The 19,052-nt window shown below is 35.8% G+C and overlaps 1 protein-coding gene across 1 annotated transcript; it reads left to right on the top strand.

Moving 5' to 3' along the window:
• Positions 1-4,100: 4,100 nt before the first annotated feature.
• Positions 4,101-11,918, top strand: LOC111472037 (DNA primase small subunit). Its single transcript, XM_023117728.1, has 16 exons — positions 4,101-4,387; positions 4,521-4,571; positions 4,671-4,846; positions 5,032-5,103; positions 5,199-5,310; positions 6,395-6,479; positions 6,563-6,614; positions 6,691-6,752; positions 6,827-6,942; positions 7,018-7,133; positions 8,850-8,918; positions 9,121-9,178; positions 9,432-9,505; positions 10,131-10,179; positions 10,288-10,367; positions 11,630-11,918. Exons 1-16 carry the CDS (start codon positions 4,285-4,287, stop codon positions 11,690-11,692), a joined length of 1,338 nt encoding a protein of 445 aa, XP_022973496.1. The 5' UTR covers positions 4,101-4,284; the 3' UTR covers positions 11,693-11,918.
• Positions 11,919-19,052: the final 7,134 nt, after the last annotated feature.

The following is a 19,052-nucleotide window of genomic DNA, read 5'->3' on the forward strand; positions in this document are numbered from 1 at the left end:
GTGGATTGTAAAATTACAAGGGTGTGGGGGGCCTTAGAGAAGGGAACGATGTCCTTGTTGGGGCGGATTGTGAGATTACAAGGGTGTGGGGGGTCTTAGAGAAGGGACGGTGTCCTTGCTGGGGTGGAAGCATTTCTCTCTCAGATAAAGGTTTTGAACCTAAAGACCTATGGGTTATGGGCCCACCTTGCTTTCGCTACACCACTCTACTTTTTTAGAAAAGAGGATGAGCTAGTGTGATCTGTGCTCTCGGGTGATTGATGGATGTTATCTCCCATTGAGCTTGTTTGCTTGTATTGTGCATGATACAGTATGTGTTAGCTCTAGATGTTTGACTGTGTGTTCTCCCTATGAAACGTGTTTATCTACACTGATCTAGGGTATTAGAGTAAGCTTGGTTAGACGATGACCTAGGTCAGGATGCCTCGAGGGGTCAGAGTAGAATAACATGGAGTCACAAGCTCGATTAAGCCACCTAGCTGGCTTAGGAATCCAATAAACCTCCTCAGCTCCCAGATATGATCAAGAAACGTTTTAAAATCATGAGACTAACAACGATACATAACAAAGTGGACAATATCTACTAGCGATGAATTTGAGATGTTATAAAAAATAAAAAAATAAATAAATAAATAGTCAAGATGGTTAAGGTGCCTACTAGTTTGAAAGGGCATGGGTTCAAATCTCATTTTTGAAAAGATTTTTATATTGTGAAATCGTACATTGGTTGGAGAGGTACAAACATGAGGCTAATGGTGATATGTAACAGGCTAAAATGAACCACATTTAAAAATCGTGAGGCTGACGATGATATATAATAGGCTAAAACGAACCACATTTAAAAATGAACCACATTTAAAAATCGTGAGGCGGCTAAAACGAACCACATTTAAAAATCGTGAGGCTGACGATGATATATAATAGGCTAAAATGAACCACATTTAAAAACCGTGAGGCTGACACGGTTGACGATGATATGTAATAGGCTAAAACGAACAACATTTAACATTTAAAAACCGTGAGGTTGACGATATGTAATAGGCTAAAACAAAAATCATTTAAAAATCGTGAGGATATGTAACGGTTGGGTGTTGGGTTTTATGTCCTAAAACTCATAGTTTGTAAACAAAAACATATTCTAACGGTTGGGTGTTGGGTTTTATGTCATAAAACTCATAGTTTGTAAACAAAAACATATTCTATTTTCAATAAAGTTATTATGGTTGTTTATTCAGTAAAGATTGTTATTGAATAAAGTGAACTTTACTATCAATAATCTAAATCCAATAAACGAAGAACACTCTGGCTATAGTATGATTACTTGAACTATATGTAGAGACATAAGAGTTGATCAAGTTCAAGTATATAGTCAAAATGATCTATAGTATAAGGATAAGACTAAATACCTTATTCTAGGGACACTATGGATGCGGCCCACTTTTGTATATGATATAAACAATGTGATCACTAAGATTGTATATGTGGAGACATGTGAGTGGGAGCGTCCTATGCAATGAGTATTGCATAAGATCGGACCATGAAGAAAATCACTCTCACTTTATAATGTCGTTTACTGTTGAGGCTGATTTTCTTTTCATTTGATGACCTAGGTAATTCGATCTTAATCCTGAGCTAACCATGAACTCCTTTTTATTCAGAATTATCCTTAGATTTGCATGGGTGAAAATGGCTCAAGTTTGCCGACTCAATAGGCCTCCCATTTCATGGGTAAGACTGGGTAAATGGGTGGGGACATGGAGTGCAAGATGGAATTCACTCCTACCCACTAAAGTGGGATAGAAGAGAGGTAGTTCCCTTAAGTACTGACTTCAGGTCTTGAACAAGGGCCCCATCCTCTCATTGGCCTGAGAGAGATTCAGTTTACTGGTTGGACCACAAACCAATTGTTCATTAGAGGATCAATGAGACATAAAAAACAAGAAGTAACTTCAGGAGTAAAACGGTAAATTGACCTAGCTCTAGTTACAAACAACCTGTGAATGATCGACTTACTAATCATGGTTATATCAAATGGACAGAAATATATCTATAGTGAGGGGAGTGCAACTACTAGGCTATAGTGGAATGTCGTAGTAGTTAACGAATGTTGGTTAACAAAGTTAATGAGTTTAACCAGTTAATCTTGGATCGTTGGAGCCCATGATCTATAGGTCCATTAGGTTCCTCTGCTAGCTCATATCGGACTAAATCATAGAACAGTGTGACGAGTGAGTTCGAAGTGTTCGAATTCAAATTAGGGAGAATGCGCTACATATATACGATATATTTAACCGCATTTTTGTTTTATTTACGAATTAAATAAAAAGAAAGAATCTGAGATATTTAAATAAGTCTTAATCAAATATGTGTTGGAATTAATTGGGATTGACATTTGAATTAATATTAAATATTAATTAAATAGTTTAATTAATCATTTAATATTACTTTAATTTGAAATTAATAATTCAAATGGATGGTTGAATCAAAATGAAGAAAGTCAAAAAGTTGACTTCATTTAATGGAAAAATCCCTCTCTTCATATATACAAAATCCCTCCCAAGTTTAGTCACTCATTGGATTCCACAATCCCGTTCTAAGGCTGGAGGATAGTGGAGAAGACACTAGTGGTGGTTCGAAACCGGTTCGTGAGGAAAAAGGAATTTGAACTACAAAAGGTTAGCATTCAAATTCATTACGTTTTAATACTTATGAACATGCTAGTTATTTACTATAATTGATGTTCTAAAAGTGCCTAAGATTCAAATTGCTTCCGCATGTGTTATATTAACACCATCAGTAACAGGCTAGAGTAGACGATGATACATGTGGGAATCTCAATTTGGTTAGAGTAGTATTAGAGCAAGCACACAACGTGGGAATCTCACAATCTACCCCCTGAACCTAGCGTTCTCGTTTGCACTCGTTCCTTTTTCCAATTAACATCCCTCCACCCCTTTCAGGGCCTAGCGTTCCACCCCTTTCAAGGCCCTAGCGCTCGTTCTCTTTTCCAATCAACGTGGGATCCCCAAATCCACCTTCCTTTGAGCCTAATGTCCTTGCTGGCACACTGCCTCATGTCCACTCCCTTCGGGGCTCAGCCTTTTCACTAACATATTGTCTGGTGTCTAACTCTGATACCATTTGTAACAACCTAATCTCACCGCTTGCAAATATTGTCCTATTTGGGCTTAACATCCCTCCACTCCTTTTAGGGCCTAGCGTTTCACCCCTTTCAAGGCCCTAGCGCTTGTTCCCTTTTCCAATCAACGTGGGATCCCCAAATCCACCATCCTTTGGGCCTAATGTTCTTGCTGGCACACTGTCTCATGTCTACTCCCTTCGAGGCTCAGCCTTTTCACTGACATATTGTCTGGTGTCTAACTCTGATACCATTTGTAACAACCTTTCGGGGCTCAGCATTTTCACTGACATATCGTCTGGTGTCTAACTCTGATACCATTTGTAACAACCTAATCTCACCGCTTGCAAATATTGTCCTATTTGGGCTTAACATCCCTCCACTCCTTTCAGGGCCTAGCGTTTCACCCCTTTCAAGGCCCTAGCGCTTGTTCCCTTTTCCAATCAACGTGGGATCCCCAAATTCACCTTCCTTTGGGCCTAATGTTCTTGCTGTCACACTGCCTCATGTCTACTCCCTTCGAGGCTCAGCCTTTTCACTGACACATTGTCTAGTGTCTAACTCTGATACCATTTGTAACAACCTAATCTCATCGCTTGCAAATATTGTCCTTTTTGGGCTTTCCCTTTCGGGCTCCCCTTAAGATTTTTAAAACGCCTCTACTAGGGAGAGGTTTCGACACCTTTATAAAAAGATGTTTAGTTCTCCACTTTAACCCATGTGGCATCTTTAAATATATACATATACATATATATTAAAATTAGGCATCACGCATCACCTTATTTTCCTAAATCAAATTTTTTTAATACATGTATCCTAATTTTTTATTTTATACATGTCACATATTTTCATTGATAGTCGGTTCAAACAGACCGAACCGGACGAACCGGCCGAACCGAGAGGAAGGGGCAACTTCCCGCCTAAACTTCCTATCTTGCCCCATTCTGTCAGTAGACTCCCGCCATTTCTGTTCCTAATTATATTTGTGTCTGCGGCGTCGAATCCCAGTGCTCCAATTTTCCGATCGAACTTCATAATCTGTTTCCACTGCGATTCATTATCCTATTAGGTCTTGTTTTGATTTTGGTTTAAATTTTCCTTCGCCGCTTCGATTGTGCAGTAGTATACAGAGTGCTGTGGCGAAAATGGTTCATGAAGCGGCTGATATGGTAATTGACGGGAACGAACAGAAGCCGAAGAACATTGTTTCTAATGGATTCGATGCGAATTATCTCAAAATTTACTACGGTGCACCATTTATACCTTTTTCGATTTTTTTAGAAATTTCTGTGTTGAATTGAATTGTCCCATCAAATTTAGTTAACTTGTCTGTTCTGTGTTTTTTCTGCTACTGAAAGGATATGAAATGTGATTGTTGTAGGCAAGCTTTTTCCTTTTGCTGATTTTTTCAAATGGATGTCTTATGGAAATGGTAAGCCCTTGATTCTTGGAATCAGAAACAAAATGTTATCCCCTCAGAAGAAGCTAATTAATATTGAATATGCAAATTTCCTGCCTAATGTGGTTGTAGATGGCAAGCATCCAGGCAGTGACCATTCTTATGTTGGCCGGAGAGAATTTTCATTCACCTTGGATAATGATATTTATCTACGGTTTCAATCTTTCAACAGTTTATCTGAAATGGAAAGTTCGACCAAGGAAAAATGTCCATTTAAAATTGATATTGGGCCTGTATACAGCGTGGATGTAAGCAAAAAATTTCCCTGTTGCTCTTTTTTCATAATTTGGTATTAAGTAATCAGATTTGTTTCAAGAAGTGAAGGCTTCAAACATTTTGGATACTTGTTTTTGTGTATTATTTATTTGAATGAGCCTTTTTCTTTTTTGTAATATTCATCTGTCTCTCACACATTTCAACTATTCTGCTTCAGCCTGCAAAGAGACACGCATATGCTGGTGCTAATGTATTTACTCCAGTGGAGAGAGAGCTAGTTTTTGATATTGTAAGCAGATTGTTTGTTAATATGCTCGGTATTCTAATTTAATTATGAAATCCTTTTCGTTGAGAAACTAATCGTGGAAATTCCTCCATATGTAGGATATGACCGATTATGATGATGTTAGATATTGTTGTTCTGGAGCTGATGTTTGCTTGGATTGCTGGCCTTTAATGACTGCTGCGATCAAAGTGATTGATACTACCCTCCGAGGTAAGAAACTCGTTATCTGTATCTAAAAAGTCATTCAAGAAATGAGTATGATTGCATGCATTCTCACAAACTCTTATTTTGAAAATGAATAAGCACAAGGAAGGTTGTGTGAGATCCCACATCGGTTAGGGAGGAGAACGAAGCATTTTTTATAAGGGTTTGGAAACCTCTCCCTACCGGACACGTTTTAAAAACCTTGAGGGGAAGCCCGGAGGGGAAAGCCCAAAGAGGATAATATCTGCTAGCAGTGGGCTTGGGTTGTTACAAATAGTATCAGAGTCAGATACCGGGCGATGTGTCAGCAAGGAGGTTGAGCGTCGAAGGGGATGGACATAAGGCGGTGTGCTAGCAAGGACGCTGGGCCTCGAAGGGGGGTGAATTGAGGGTCCCACATCGACTGGAGAAGGGAACGAGTGCTAGCAAGGACACTGGCCCCAAAGGGGGTGGATTGTGAGATCCCACATCGGTTGGAGATGAGAACGAAACATTCTTAATAAGGGTTTTGAAACCTCTCCCTAGCAGACACGTTTTAAAAACCTTGCGGGAAAGCCTAAAAGGGAAAATCAAAATAGGACAATATCGGCTAGCATAGGCTTGGGTCGTCACAGTTTGTATGTCAATGAATGTTAGCTCGCTTTAGAGAAATCACTTACCTTCTTGGTAGTTTCCCCTCCCTGACCCGATGCTTAAGCCTATTTCTTTTTTCACTTTTATTGCGAATGAGATGTTCCATATTTTGAGCTCTTTAGTGTACTTCTTTTTAACTTATTTCTAAATTCTTACTTCAACATATTTGACTAGAAGAGAAGGAGGAAGTAGAATGTGTAAAAGGTGTTATGCATTCTAAAAAATTCAGATTATTAATTACTGGCTTACTGTCAGTTCTGTTCTGTATTACTACTCTGTCTCCTGTAGCCAGTTATATTTGCAATGCTTATGTTTATTTAAATATGTCCATACATTGAGCCTCACAACAATTTTTTAGAAGATATTTTAAAAAATATGGTACTGTGATATTGTCCAATGCATCTGAGAATTAAGTTTTCCATTGCAGTCCTATGATATCTTGAAATTTGTGTTGCAGATGACTTCGGATTTAACCACATTCTGTGGGTATTTAGTGGTCGACGTGGTGTTCATTGTTGGGTCTGTGATGGCAAAGCAAGAAGGTAAAGCTAGTAATCAAATTGTTGAAATTACAGTCAAATATATTATTTGCAAATGTCTAAAATTGCCACCATCACTCCTGCAGGTTGTCTAATGAACAGCGAGCTGCCATTGCTGACTATTTCCATTTATATCAGGTTATACTATGTTGCTATAAAATATTGGTGAATTTTAGTGTCTTGAGCTATGGTGTTGAATATGTTTGATGTGCAGGGTAATGAAAATAGTCGCAAGAAAATTTCTCTAACGGGTCCGGTTCTTCATCCATTTCTCGCGTAAGTGGTTCTTAATGATGTGATGATTCGGTCACTTTTTTTTTCTCTCAGCTAACTTATGTATTTTGTTCCAGGAGATCATATATAGAAGTTCTCAAGGATAGCTTTGAATCAAAATTGCTTTGTAGTCAAAAGATTTTCTCAACTGAGGAGAGATATGAGAAAATACTAGATATGATTCATGATGAATGTAAGTGATTTATGTATTTGTCTCAGGTAAGTACTGTCAATATGATAATCTATACTAATAGAGTTTCTCCTGCAGCCATTACCTCGGAGCTTCGGGGAAGGTGGCAAGATAATAGGCGACCTTCTAAAAATGATGTTAATTTAGTAAGATGGGAGCAACTAAAAAATATGTTGCAATCAGGGAAACATAAGGTAGAATCAACATCTTTCTCATACTTGCAAGAAATTACTCTCCTGTTTATGCTTTCGTTTTTCCAACGCAACTTACCAATCAGGGGAGGGATAGCCATTAGACAACTTACCAATCAGGGGAGGGATAGCCATTAGACAACTTACCAATCAGGGGAGGGATAGCCATAGGGAAGCAAACATAGGTTTTGAGCTTGAGGAAGAAAAAGGAGCTACTATTTTCTAAAGGACTTAACCAAGCTAGAGCTACAAAATGTTCTAAGGACTTCACTCAACAGTCAAAAGCCCCCTTCCCCCTCTGAAGTCAGTTCTCCCTCTTACCTTTTGTCCTCATATACCAAGTTCTTAAAAGCTTTAACTGATATCCTCTACCCTTCCCCAGAAATCCAGCCTAATTGTCAAAGCAGCTTTCTGCCGTAGGTCTCACATTTATGGTCGATCACTCTCATCTTTCTTCGGGTAAAGGGCCCCCTATTAAAACCATTGTCCAATCAACAAACCCATCTGCCCTGTTCTCTACCAAAGATTAAAAAAGAGTTTATTTCTCTAACTCCAAAGTTTCCATGAAAATTTTCTTTGCAAATGGCATGAAACACTTCACCTCCTTGGACAGTCATCCTTGTATCAGACTTGATAGACCTCTCAAACCCTTTTCTAGTGAAGGGACAACATTTAAGAGAATGTAAGAAGTATTTTAATACGATAGGCACCGTTGAGTTGGAATAGAAATTGTATTTTAAATTGCAGAACGATAAATACAATAAAATATATGAGGTAACTCGAAGAACTTGTATACCTCCTTTTGGAGCAAGCATAACCCCAAACATATAAACGGTGGTTTGCTTTCACTCCCTCTCACTTCATTCAGAATCTCTTCTTGATAATGAACTTATTAGCCAATGACTAATATGCCCTTAGTACCCTAAGAATATTTATCTTCCTTTACGGAGAATAGTTGTGAGATCTCAAATCGATTGAGGAGGAGAACGAAGCATTCTTTATAAGGGTGTGGAAACCTCTCTCTAACATACAGTTTTAAAAACCTTGAAGGGAAGTTCAAAAGGGAAAGTTCAAAGAGGACAATATCTACTAACGGTGGGTTTGGACTATCGTGCTATTGGTTAGGCTGGGTTTTTGCAGTTTTATGGGGCATCTGGATTCAAATGAATAATAGAATATTTTGGGACATGATAAGATCTCTAGAGGAGGTTTGTCCTTATCTTCATTTAACGTCTTGGTCTGGGTGATTGGGTCTAAAGACGTCTGTAATTATTTATTAGGTTTTCTTTCTTTTTTTTCTTTTTTTTGGAATGGATCTCTTTTCTGGCTCCTTTTGGTTTGCCTCTTTTGTAAGTCCGTTTTTTGTTGGCTCGTGTTGCAAGCCTTTGGCTCTTCTCTATTCTTTCAGTTTTTTCAATTCAAGGTTGATTTTTTTTTTTAATTTTTTTTTTTATATTATTTAGACTGATACAAACGTATATATTTCAAGATTTATCATGTGGAATCCAAGTAACTGTGATCTTTATTTTTAGTTGCCTTTTCTAAAGAATCTATCTCCCTTTTCCCTTTTCTTTCTTTCTTTCCAGTCATGCGGCTAGATGTGACTTGGTGCTACATTTTATTTTCTTTTCTTTTCGAGTCTTCTATGTTGAGTTTAGGAAGTGTAAAGTTCAATTGTGCTACATTTAGACAGTAACTGTGACATTTTCCTTTGTTCAGTCACAAGGAATGCGTCGGCACGTTGAAGAGATCGTTTTCTCTTTTACCTACCCTAGGCTTGACTTGGAGGTACGTTTCTTACATGACTTTATCTTAACTAGATTTTTTTTCTCCATTTACTGGAATTAGGTCAATCTATTCTAGCAATTTGATTAGGTACATTTTCGATCTCTAATTGGCATGCATAGGGATTGCAACCAAAATTTCTAATTTACTTGTTAAAGCTGATTTTCGTTTACTCCCTTGATGAGGCAAGTTCTTTATTCTTCAGGTTACTAAACACATGAACCATCTGCTAAAAGCACCATTCTGTGTTCATCCCAAAACAGGTCAGTGTTGGAACTAAATGCTAATACTAGATGAGTTTTGATTTGCCAAAACCTCAATGTGGTCTCAATCTAAAATTAAATTCTTTAAGGTTCATATCAAAAAATATTTAAAGAATTCATTAAAATGCACTTGATTTGGAATCCTGCAAGTAATTTGGGTAGTAGTATGAAGGATGCAATGTTTTCACTTTTGTGAAGCGAAAATGTGTTTACATATTATTGAATCTTACTGTACTGTACCTTTTTATTCCAGGTCGTATCTGTGTCCCGATCGACCCTGAACGCTGTGATGAGTTTGATCCTACTACTGTGCCAACTGTTGCCCAGGTAAAACAACAAGAAATAAAGGGATATAATATACATACTATGTCTTTGCCAACTGATTTGCAGCGAGGAAAATGTTCAATTTTCAATTTAGTACCTGAAATTTGTCGTAGTTAGTGTTAGGATCACACAACAACGCACACACTCGATCTAGATAGACACAACGAACAGAAGTCGATATAGATGAACACAAAGAACATGAAAGAGAAAATGCAAGAAGTAATATTGGCTAAAAGTTTATATTGATGGTTTGACGTATGTATGTAGATAATACAAAAACAAAAAGGCAGAAAATACATTTTAAAAGAACCGAGTATATATATGGTTCAGTTTACTATATATAGCTATATAACTATCATATATAACTGTATTTCTTATATTTATATATATAGCTATATAACCATCTACTGTATATAACTATACTATAAATAGACCATTTTTCATAGTTTTAGTAGAACCATTGAATAAATATCTACTATATATATAGCTTTACCAGCTTTATGCATTAGAGCTGAAGAAAGACGATAAATATGTGTATAGATCAACCGTGATATACAGCAATTGTATAATTATGCTTGATGCTAATTTGGCTTCTGATCAATGACTTGAATTATAATAATGATTGCAGCTCCTAGAAGAACTTAATGCAGCAGACATGGAAGTAGATAGTGAGACTGGTAAGTTTTATGCAATCTTCACTATAGATTCGAGAAGCTCCTACTTTATTTGCTTGGGTAGCTGCGAGATTAACTAATGCCTGTTATAAACTTTTTGCTTTATGACAGACTGGGATAGAACCTCACTTGGGGAATCGATTAGGTTTTTCAGATCGGCATTCTTACAGCCATTACTGAAATCATGCAAGGTAATTCTTTCTTAATATATGGAGAGAATATCCGACCTTCCAAGTTTTAGATCATCATTCTTGTAGGCTCTAAATTGTACAGGGTAATTATTAGTCTATTAGAAGAACTAGGCTACTAATTATATAGCTTTATAGTTTGTTTGCTTGCTTGCTTGTGGTTTGATTCTGTAAAATGTGTAGTTTATTCGTGGTGGCGTACCTTGATAGACTCTCTTTTAGAAGGTTTGGTAGTTTGTACCTTTTCAAATATCAATGCAAAATTTGTTCCTTTGTAAAAAGAAAAGGTTAAAGGTTGAAGCTAGGCTACTTAGGTAGAACTACGTTCATATTTTCTTGCATCATTTTCTGGAATAACCACATTATTTTTATTTTTTCAGTACGAAATTGAGCTTACTTTGAGAAAAATAAAGAATATATGAGGGCATACAAAAAATCTAGCTCACAGAAGGATCATCAACTACAAGAACGAACTGTTTAACACAACTATTTGTGGAAAACACTCGCACTCTTTATTAACACCAATCGAGAAGAGATTATAAGAAACTCTTTAGAATACTATTCCCACTAAGCCTGTCTGGGACTTGTTGGGATGAAAACCTAGATAGGGTAAATGGGTACTTTTCTCTAATTGAGACTGCTCGGGACTTATTTGGATGAAAACTTAGGTAGGGTAGAGGGGTACTTTGCTTGGGAGGGAGTCTCACATTGGCTATTTAAGGGGATGATGATGGGTTTATAAGTAAGGACTACTATCTCTTTTGGTTTGAGGCCTTTTGGAGAAACCAAAAGTAAAGTCACGAGAGTTTATGCTCAAAGTGGACAATATCATATAATTGTGGAGAGTCGTGGTTCCTAATACCAAAGTCCCTATTACATACCATGAAAACCCCAAACAATCTAAAGCAGCGACATTATTATTTAGTTATAGGCTGCATTTTAACCGTCTTGAGCTTGTTATATATGTCCGATTGGAATTTGTCTAAGTTGTACCTTATGGATATGGCCATCTTCTATTAGGGATTTTTTCTACTGCTATATGGCAAAAGTACAGGGAGGCACTGAGGTTGGCTTACAAGATATTGTAACCTCTTCCTTTTGCATTTCATGCTTTACATGTTTGAATGATATAGACTTATGTAGCTAAAACGTAGGGTCTGCGACACCTTTTACCCTCTTCTTTTAACGCTCAACATGCTTTACATGCACGAATGTTGTATCTTTCGTGAGATAGAGCTCTCAGCCATGATTCTTGTTTCTTGCAGGAGGAGATAGAATCTTCATACAATGCTAAAGTTCAACAGTCGAAGAATCCTCTGAGTTGGTAGAGAGCTATATTAAGTAAGCACACCCTTTTTTAGCTTCTAGAAGTGTTCCATACTCTTCTGCAAAATCTTAAAACTGCAGTGTAAATATAACCAGAGGTAACTTAATTATGTTGAAAGGATTTCTCTGTATATGTAATGTTTGGCTAATTTATTGACATGAGGCTAAAAGACTTGACAGATTATTTTCATTTCTATTATAGTTTGCTGGGGAACTCATGCTTGTTTCTTTGGGTGTTCTGATGATTTACATTTGATGGTTTAAGGCTCGTTTAATACTAAGGTGATTTTCTTTCTTTTTATATATATATATGGGTCCATTCAGCATTTCCACGATATTGTTATGATCAATTAAGAGCCCATGACCTTTTTAGGTTTCTTGTCGTAGTTATTTTGCTGATGGATCAATTATCAATCTTTATTTGATCCCCCATGGCAATGATCCCATTATTTTGATTCTATATGTTCATTAGAAAAATGAACTAAAAGTTGTTGGAGGAAAGTCCCACCTCGGCTAATTTAGGGAATGATCATTCGTTTATAATCAAGGAATACTATTTTCATTGGTGTGGTGTGAGGCATTTTAAGGAAGCTTAAAGCAAAGACATGAAAGCTTATGTTCAAAGTGAGAGTCGTGTTCATCTAACATGGTATTAGAGTCATGTCCTAAACTTAGCCATGTCAATAGATAGATTGACAAATCCTCAAATGTCGAGCAAAGTATTGTGAGCCTCGAAGGCATAGTCAAAAAGTGGCTAAAGTATCGAACAAAGGGTGCACTTTGTTCAAAGACTCCAAAAGTATATAAAAAATGAGTCGAATTAAGGGGAGACATACTTTGTTCGAGGGGATTATCTCAGGTTTCTTGGGGAAGTTCAAAGCAAAACCAAAACACTTTTTTATGACTTCGACTCATGTTATATAACTATTACTATACATAACATTTTATATGGTCCCGTCTTCTTCGTATCAAAACTAAATCTCGATCTTGCTTTGTAAGTTTCTCATTTTAAATTTATTTAGAATTAAATTAAAAGAAAACTTACATTAAAGTAAATATGAACAAAAGTTTTTGGAGAATCCAACTAGATCTATTTTGGAAAATTCTTTCTCAAGTTTATGAACAGACTTGCGATTGTGCGGCACTCACTTCCTAGCAACAAGTGAGTTAAGCCTATTGGTTCTTGTATCGCCTACAACCAAGTGACGTATGCTCGAGCTTCTGGCTCCGGTTCAAGAAAGTTTTAAAAAACGGAGGCAGAGTGATTTCGAAAGAAAGTTTTGAAAGCAAAAAGTAACAACGGCTATGGGTTTGGGGGATATGACTATGAACGAATATGTCTTTCTTAAGATGTGCTAAATGATCATTTGACTCAACCCAATAATTCTATTTATAAAATGATTTTTTTTTTCAAATCTAAAATAATATATTTTTATATTTAAATCATATTTAAACATCATAAAATATCTCAACATATATTTAACCCATTTGAATTTTATTAAAACTTTAAATATATATTTTTATTTAATATATTATTAATTATTTAATTTTAATGTATTAAAAGCAATAAATATATTCTTTTATTTTTATATTTAATATATATATAATACACTAAATATTAATTTAAACCCGTCAAATTAAAAATAATTTTCTCATTTTATACTGAATATATCTAATATAATATAATTTGAACATTAAAAGAAAATTCAACTAAATTGATTTTTTTAGTGTTATTAAAGTCGATCTTAAAAAAATATCTATTTGAATCTTCAACTTGCATTCAACGTCCTTTCTCGATTGATTTGTTTGTGCATAAATAGATAACACGACATTTTCAAATTAATTTAATGTCGATATCGCAAGAATCAATGACTCTGTGATAATGAAGAAAGCTATCACGATAAACCTGATAATTTTACATTGTCAGATGTATCGAATAAACTATACGAGTATTTTACAATCTATGGCTCAACCCAACGTTCATATTTATAATTATTTATTAAATTTTTTTTTGTATATATATTTATATATTTTTAAATCATATATAAATAAAATATCTTGTATTTAATCGATTTAATCCCATGGTTTATGTGAAATCCCACATGAAAATGACATGGATTGGATAGGGAAACGAACTCCAGTGAGAACGCTGACATCGAAAGAGGTGGATTGTGAGATCTCACATAAGTTGGAGAGGGGAACGAAATATTCTTTTATAAGGGTATGAAAACCTATCCTTAGTAGACGCGTTTTAAAAATGGGAATCCCGAAAGAGAAATCCCAAAGATGACAATATCTATTAGTAGTGGGGTTGGGTTGTTACAAATAGTATCAAAGCCAGACATTAGGCGGTGTGCCAGTGAGGATGATGGGCCCCGAAGGGGATGGATTGTGAGATCTCACACCGATTGGAGAGGGGAATGACATTGATTGGTGAGGAGAACGAGTGCCAACAAGGACGCTAGGTGTCACAATTGTGGTTTCTAGGCAGCGGATTTGGCGATTGTGCGGCACCCACTCTCAACATTTAGGGGGTCAAAGCCTAGTTCGAGTTACGTTGCCTGCGGTCGGGCAACGTGAATACAAATCTCGGGTCTCGATTTCAAGAGAAGATTTTAGAAAGCTGGGGGAGAGGTTTTGGAAAGAGAGTCTTGAAAGCAAGAGAGAGAAATTAAAATGGGTGTTATATGGGAATGTAAGCAAAAGGCAACAACAACAGCTCACTGCATATAACTATCGGGTACGGAGAAGTTGACAACTAGTCATATCTTCCTATAGTACATTTTGAGGCATTTCATGTCTACCAGGCGTAGCCATGACATCGTCGAAACGTCATACTCTTAAAGAAAACAAGAAAGAAATAATAGAACATGAAAGCGGTAAAAGAAAGCAATAAAGTAGTATAAGGCAAAGGTTTCAGCGTGTCACGAGTATACGGTCATGAGCAACATGCTTTGGACAAGCATAACTGTGACACTAAGCCTCGAAGGGGGTGAATTGTGAGATCCCACATCGATTATGAGTGTGGAAACCTCTCCCTAACAGACAACGATTTAAAAATCTGGAGGGAAACCAAAGAGAACAATATCTGCTAGTAGTGGGCTTGGACTCTTACATGCTCGTAATTATATCTAGATAAAAAGTCTGGTTTATCTCTCTAATTGCATCTTATACCTTATTTATCACGGGTCCTCTAATGAACATTTTTTTTTTAATGATTCAACCATAAACTAAGTTTCTCGAGTTTGTGAGAAGGTAGACCTATCAAGTCTCGAAATCAGCACTTCAAAGAACTACTCATCTATTTACCCTACATGAGAATGAGTAAATTAACTCGTAGATTACGTTTATAACTCTCTATTTGGTCAAGTCTACAAAACGATAGATATATTGAATCGGCTACAAAAGTCATTCTCACCCATATCAATAAAATTAAAAAAAAAAAAAAAAAAACCCTCGTAAACAGGAGTGTGTAATGACTCAGGATTAAGACCGAGTCACATATAATCATTTAGTGACAAATTAATCTTTTCAATTAATGAATTTATAAAGAAAGATTAAATATTTTGTGATCCAGTCTATACAAACTCATTGTTTAGGATACCGTCACTCACATGCCTCCACGTGAACGACCTGAACCAAATAATTTGTAACAAGGGTAAGGAACTTCGTGTCGCGACTACTCCAGAGGAAGAGTTCCCCAGCAGGAAAACAACTTTCACTTTCAAAGAGCACTTTTTTCGTTGATCATTCCTCATTCCCTTTCGTGTGAATTCCAGAACTTGGATGTTCTCCGCTGTGTCGAAGGCCACCGAACACTAAAAACCAACTTATATATATTGTGATATCCCACATTGGTTGGGGAGAAAAACGAAAAACCTCTCCCTAGCAGACGCGTGATGGGAAAGCCTAAAAGAGAAAACCCAAAACTTTGAGGGGAAGCCTGGAAGGAAAAGCCCAAAGAGGACAATATCTGGATGAACACCGGTTCCGCTATGTAACTCTGAAAGACGCCCAAAGAAGACAATATATGGATGAGCACTAGTTCTGCTATGTAACTCTGAAGGACGCGTTTTAAAGCCTTGAGACAATATATCTGGATGAGCACCGGTTTTGTTGTGTAACTCTGAAAGACGCGTTTTAAAGCTTTGAGACAATATATCTGTATGGGCACCTGTTTCGCTGTATAACTCTAAAAGACGCGTTTTAAAGCGTTGAGAAAATTTAACTGGAGTATCCACCTAATTGAGTTTGAGTTCAAATAAATAAAAATAAACATATAGATATGAACTTACACATTTAATTTAAAACAAGAAATTAGAAATAACCGTCTTTTAACATGAAATAACGGATAATAAAATTTAATGCATACTAGCCCTATCTTGACTTCCATGACCATTCTAGCATTCACCGTTCTCTATGCAGGGGTTCGCGTACTTCTTCAGACACGGTTCACGTACACACATATAGACCCACTAGGCGGGCTTGTATACTTACCCTTGAGCCTAACTTGGTCGGGCACAATGCATTACACGTCACTGGACGACTCATAAAAGGAAAAGTCTGCATGATATCATGGTAGACATAAATATCGAAAGTATGAATCGGTGCTAACATAACATAACATAACGAGAAGTATCTCGATGCACATGACATATATACATGCATGAGGTCCCCATGATTTTCATTCTTAGCATAACATTAACATCCTTCCCTTTTTCCTTTCATCTATGACATTCTACATATATGCATCATGTATACATGACAATCATCTACATGGCAATACATAACATGATGTACATAGTAATTCATTTCATTTACAACATGACGTAATGGATATCACATGCATACATATCATAGCATCATATGTTATTACATAGAATACATACACATAACACAAACAACATGGTGCATGCACGAGTCCCAAAACATGCACCATCATACATCATTTAGCTACCTAACCCAAACTGTAAGGTCAATTAACTAATCCGTGTCACCAACTTATCCTTAATAAAAGTTTGATTTTGTCCTTCAAAATCCAAGTCAACCTCTATCATCCTTAACATAAATTTCAAGTTCAAACTTCGACCCTATTGCTCCAAAATTTTACAATGGTCCACGTGTTAGATTTCATGCGTATGTATGTAGGTATATATATATATATATATATATATTTATTTATTTTTTTTTCTATTTACAGTTTTTTTTAATAGATTCTTATTTATTTATATATATATATATATATATAAATTTACATACATATATATAATTTTACATATATACATACATACACATACATGCATGCATACATACATACATACTATATACATACATACTCTCTCTCTCTCTCTCTATATATATATATAATTTAATAAATAGATTCTTTTTTTTAAGGTTGCAAATGGATTTCCTAAAACTCATACAAAATTATTATGATTTAATTTTTTCGCCGATTCAAGTGGTACGTGAGTTGGGGTTAGAACGTCGTGAGACAGTTCGGTTCCTATCTACCGTTGGTGTTAAAGGGAGAGCTGCGAGGAGCCAACCCTAGTACGAGAGGACTGGGTTGGGCCAACCAAACCAATTAATTACAACGAAATTAATATCATTCACGAAAGAAAAGATTTAACGGTAAAATATGACTATTAACTCTCCAAACAATCGGAACCCAACATAAAAATGTATGGTTAAGTTCTGTTCCATTCTTTATTTGGTAAGAGTTGTTTAAGTTGAAAAAAATTTACAGTCCAAACATCGGGAGCTGTGTCTAAAATTGTCTCAATTCAACTCAACCGTGTATTCACGAACACCTCTACAATCTAAAAATAAAATAAAATATATAAGGGATGTGAAACATCCAACCCAAATTAAGCAATATAAGAAATGGAATCAAATTCGTGGTAACCCGATTTCCACATATTTTCAAGTAGAATCTCTGTTTTAATCGTTTAAAAATAAATGAAAAAATTTGTAAGAACAACGAATGAAATAGGAATTGGGAAGGGAGAAATGCTTCCGGGTCTCGTGGACATCTCTAAACTCAACCATGAAACATATAATAATAGTTCCGTGTCTTTATTACTTGATATGAACAGAGAGATTTGGAAAGTATAGTAAAAGAAACATTTGTGCTCTCTTTTAGCCAATGATTACATGTAGAATCATTCAAGCTAAACATGATCGATCTTGCTTGTGGAGTGATTCGAATCTCAAACAAGTGTTCTTACATCTCTTGTAGTGATTTCTTATCATTTGGTATCAGAAGTTGATTCCATATCATATTTTAAACCTAAAATTAAAACTAGCAACTCAATTTTAATTTATAATATGAAAAATAATTTAAAATTGTTGGATAACAAACAATTCGAAAGAAAAAAGAGAAATGAGGATAGGAGTGTACATGGTTCGAGTTGGGTTGGGTTGAGTTAGGTTGAGAGATTTTTTTTTGACCCAATTCAAAAGTTTGGGTCGGTTGGATTGGTAACCCAACCCAATCCAATCTGAAAATTTTCACAATCCAACCCAACTCTCTATTTTCGAGTTAGGTTCGGGTTGGGTAGTCTAGTTGTCAATTTTTTTTTTAAAGTTTTATTTATCCACAATTTATAATTATTCGGATACAATATTAGATAAAGTATATTAAAAGTTCACAAACAAACATAAATCGGTCCGGATTGAGTTGGATTGGGTTGGGTTGAGAGATTTTTTTTGACCCAACTCAAAAGTTTGGGTTGGTTGGATGGGTAACCCAACCCAATCCGAAAATTTTCACAACCCAACTCAACCCTCTATTTCGAGTTTAGGTTCGGGTTGGGTTGTCGAGTTGTCAATTTTTTTTTTTAAAGTTTTATTTATCCACAATTTATAATTATTCGGATACAATATCAGATAAAGTATATTAAACGTTCACAAACAAATACAAATCGATCTATAATTATTCACATAAAAAATCCATAAGAAACAAGAAGCGAAAATTGTAATATATTAATATAGTTTAACATTGTTATAAAACTAAAGACAGCTCAATATCGACTTTTCTTTGAGAATTAGTTAAAGTAGAAAATATAATAATAAAAAAATGTATATCCAACAACGTGAAAGTCCTTAGAGAGGTCGAATTACCACTTTGACAAACCTATTAACATGAAATGATTTGAATGTAATTTATATATTTTTATCTGTCTCCGGTCAACTCGAAGGCTTTATCCACAAACTAAAAAATAAACCAAGCACGGATATGTTAATCTAACCCAACCCGTTTGGGTCAATTGGGGTTGGGTTGGTCCGAGTTGTCGGGTTGAATGTACACTCCTGAGAAATAATTAATTTTATTTTGAAAAATAAAAAAGAAAAAAAAGGGAA

Source organism: Cucurbita maxima, unplaced genomic scaffold (genome assembly GCF_002738345.1).
Source record: "Cucurbita maxima cultivar Rimu unplaced genomic scaffold, Cmax_1.0 Cma_Scf00063, whole genome shotgun sequence".
Classification (NCBI taxonomy): domain Eukaryota; kingdom Viridiplantae; phylum Streptophyta; class Magnoliopsida; order Cucurbitales; family Cucurbitaceae; genus Cucurbita; species Cucurbita maxima.

Excerpts from the sequence above, each read along its gene's own strand:
- LOC111472037 (XM_023117728.1), top strand. The coding sequence starts at position 4,285 with ATGGTTCATGAAGCGGCTGATATGGTAATTGACGGGAACGAACAGAAG. Across the intron at positions 9,506-10,130 it reads CTGTGCCAACTGTTGCCCAG|CTCCTAGAAGAACTTAATGC; the intron begins GTAAAACAACAA and ends TAATGATTGCAG. Across the intron at positions 10,368-11,629 it reads CATTACTGAAATCATGCAAG|GAGGAGATAGAATCTTCATA; the intron begins GTAATTCTTTCT and ends TGTTTCTTGCAG.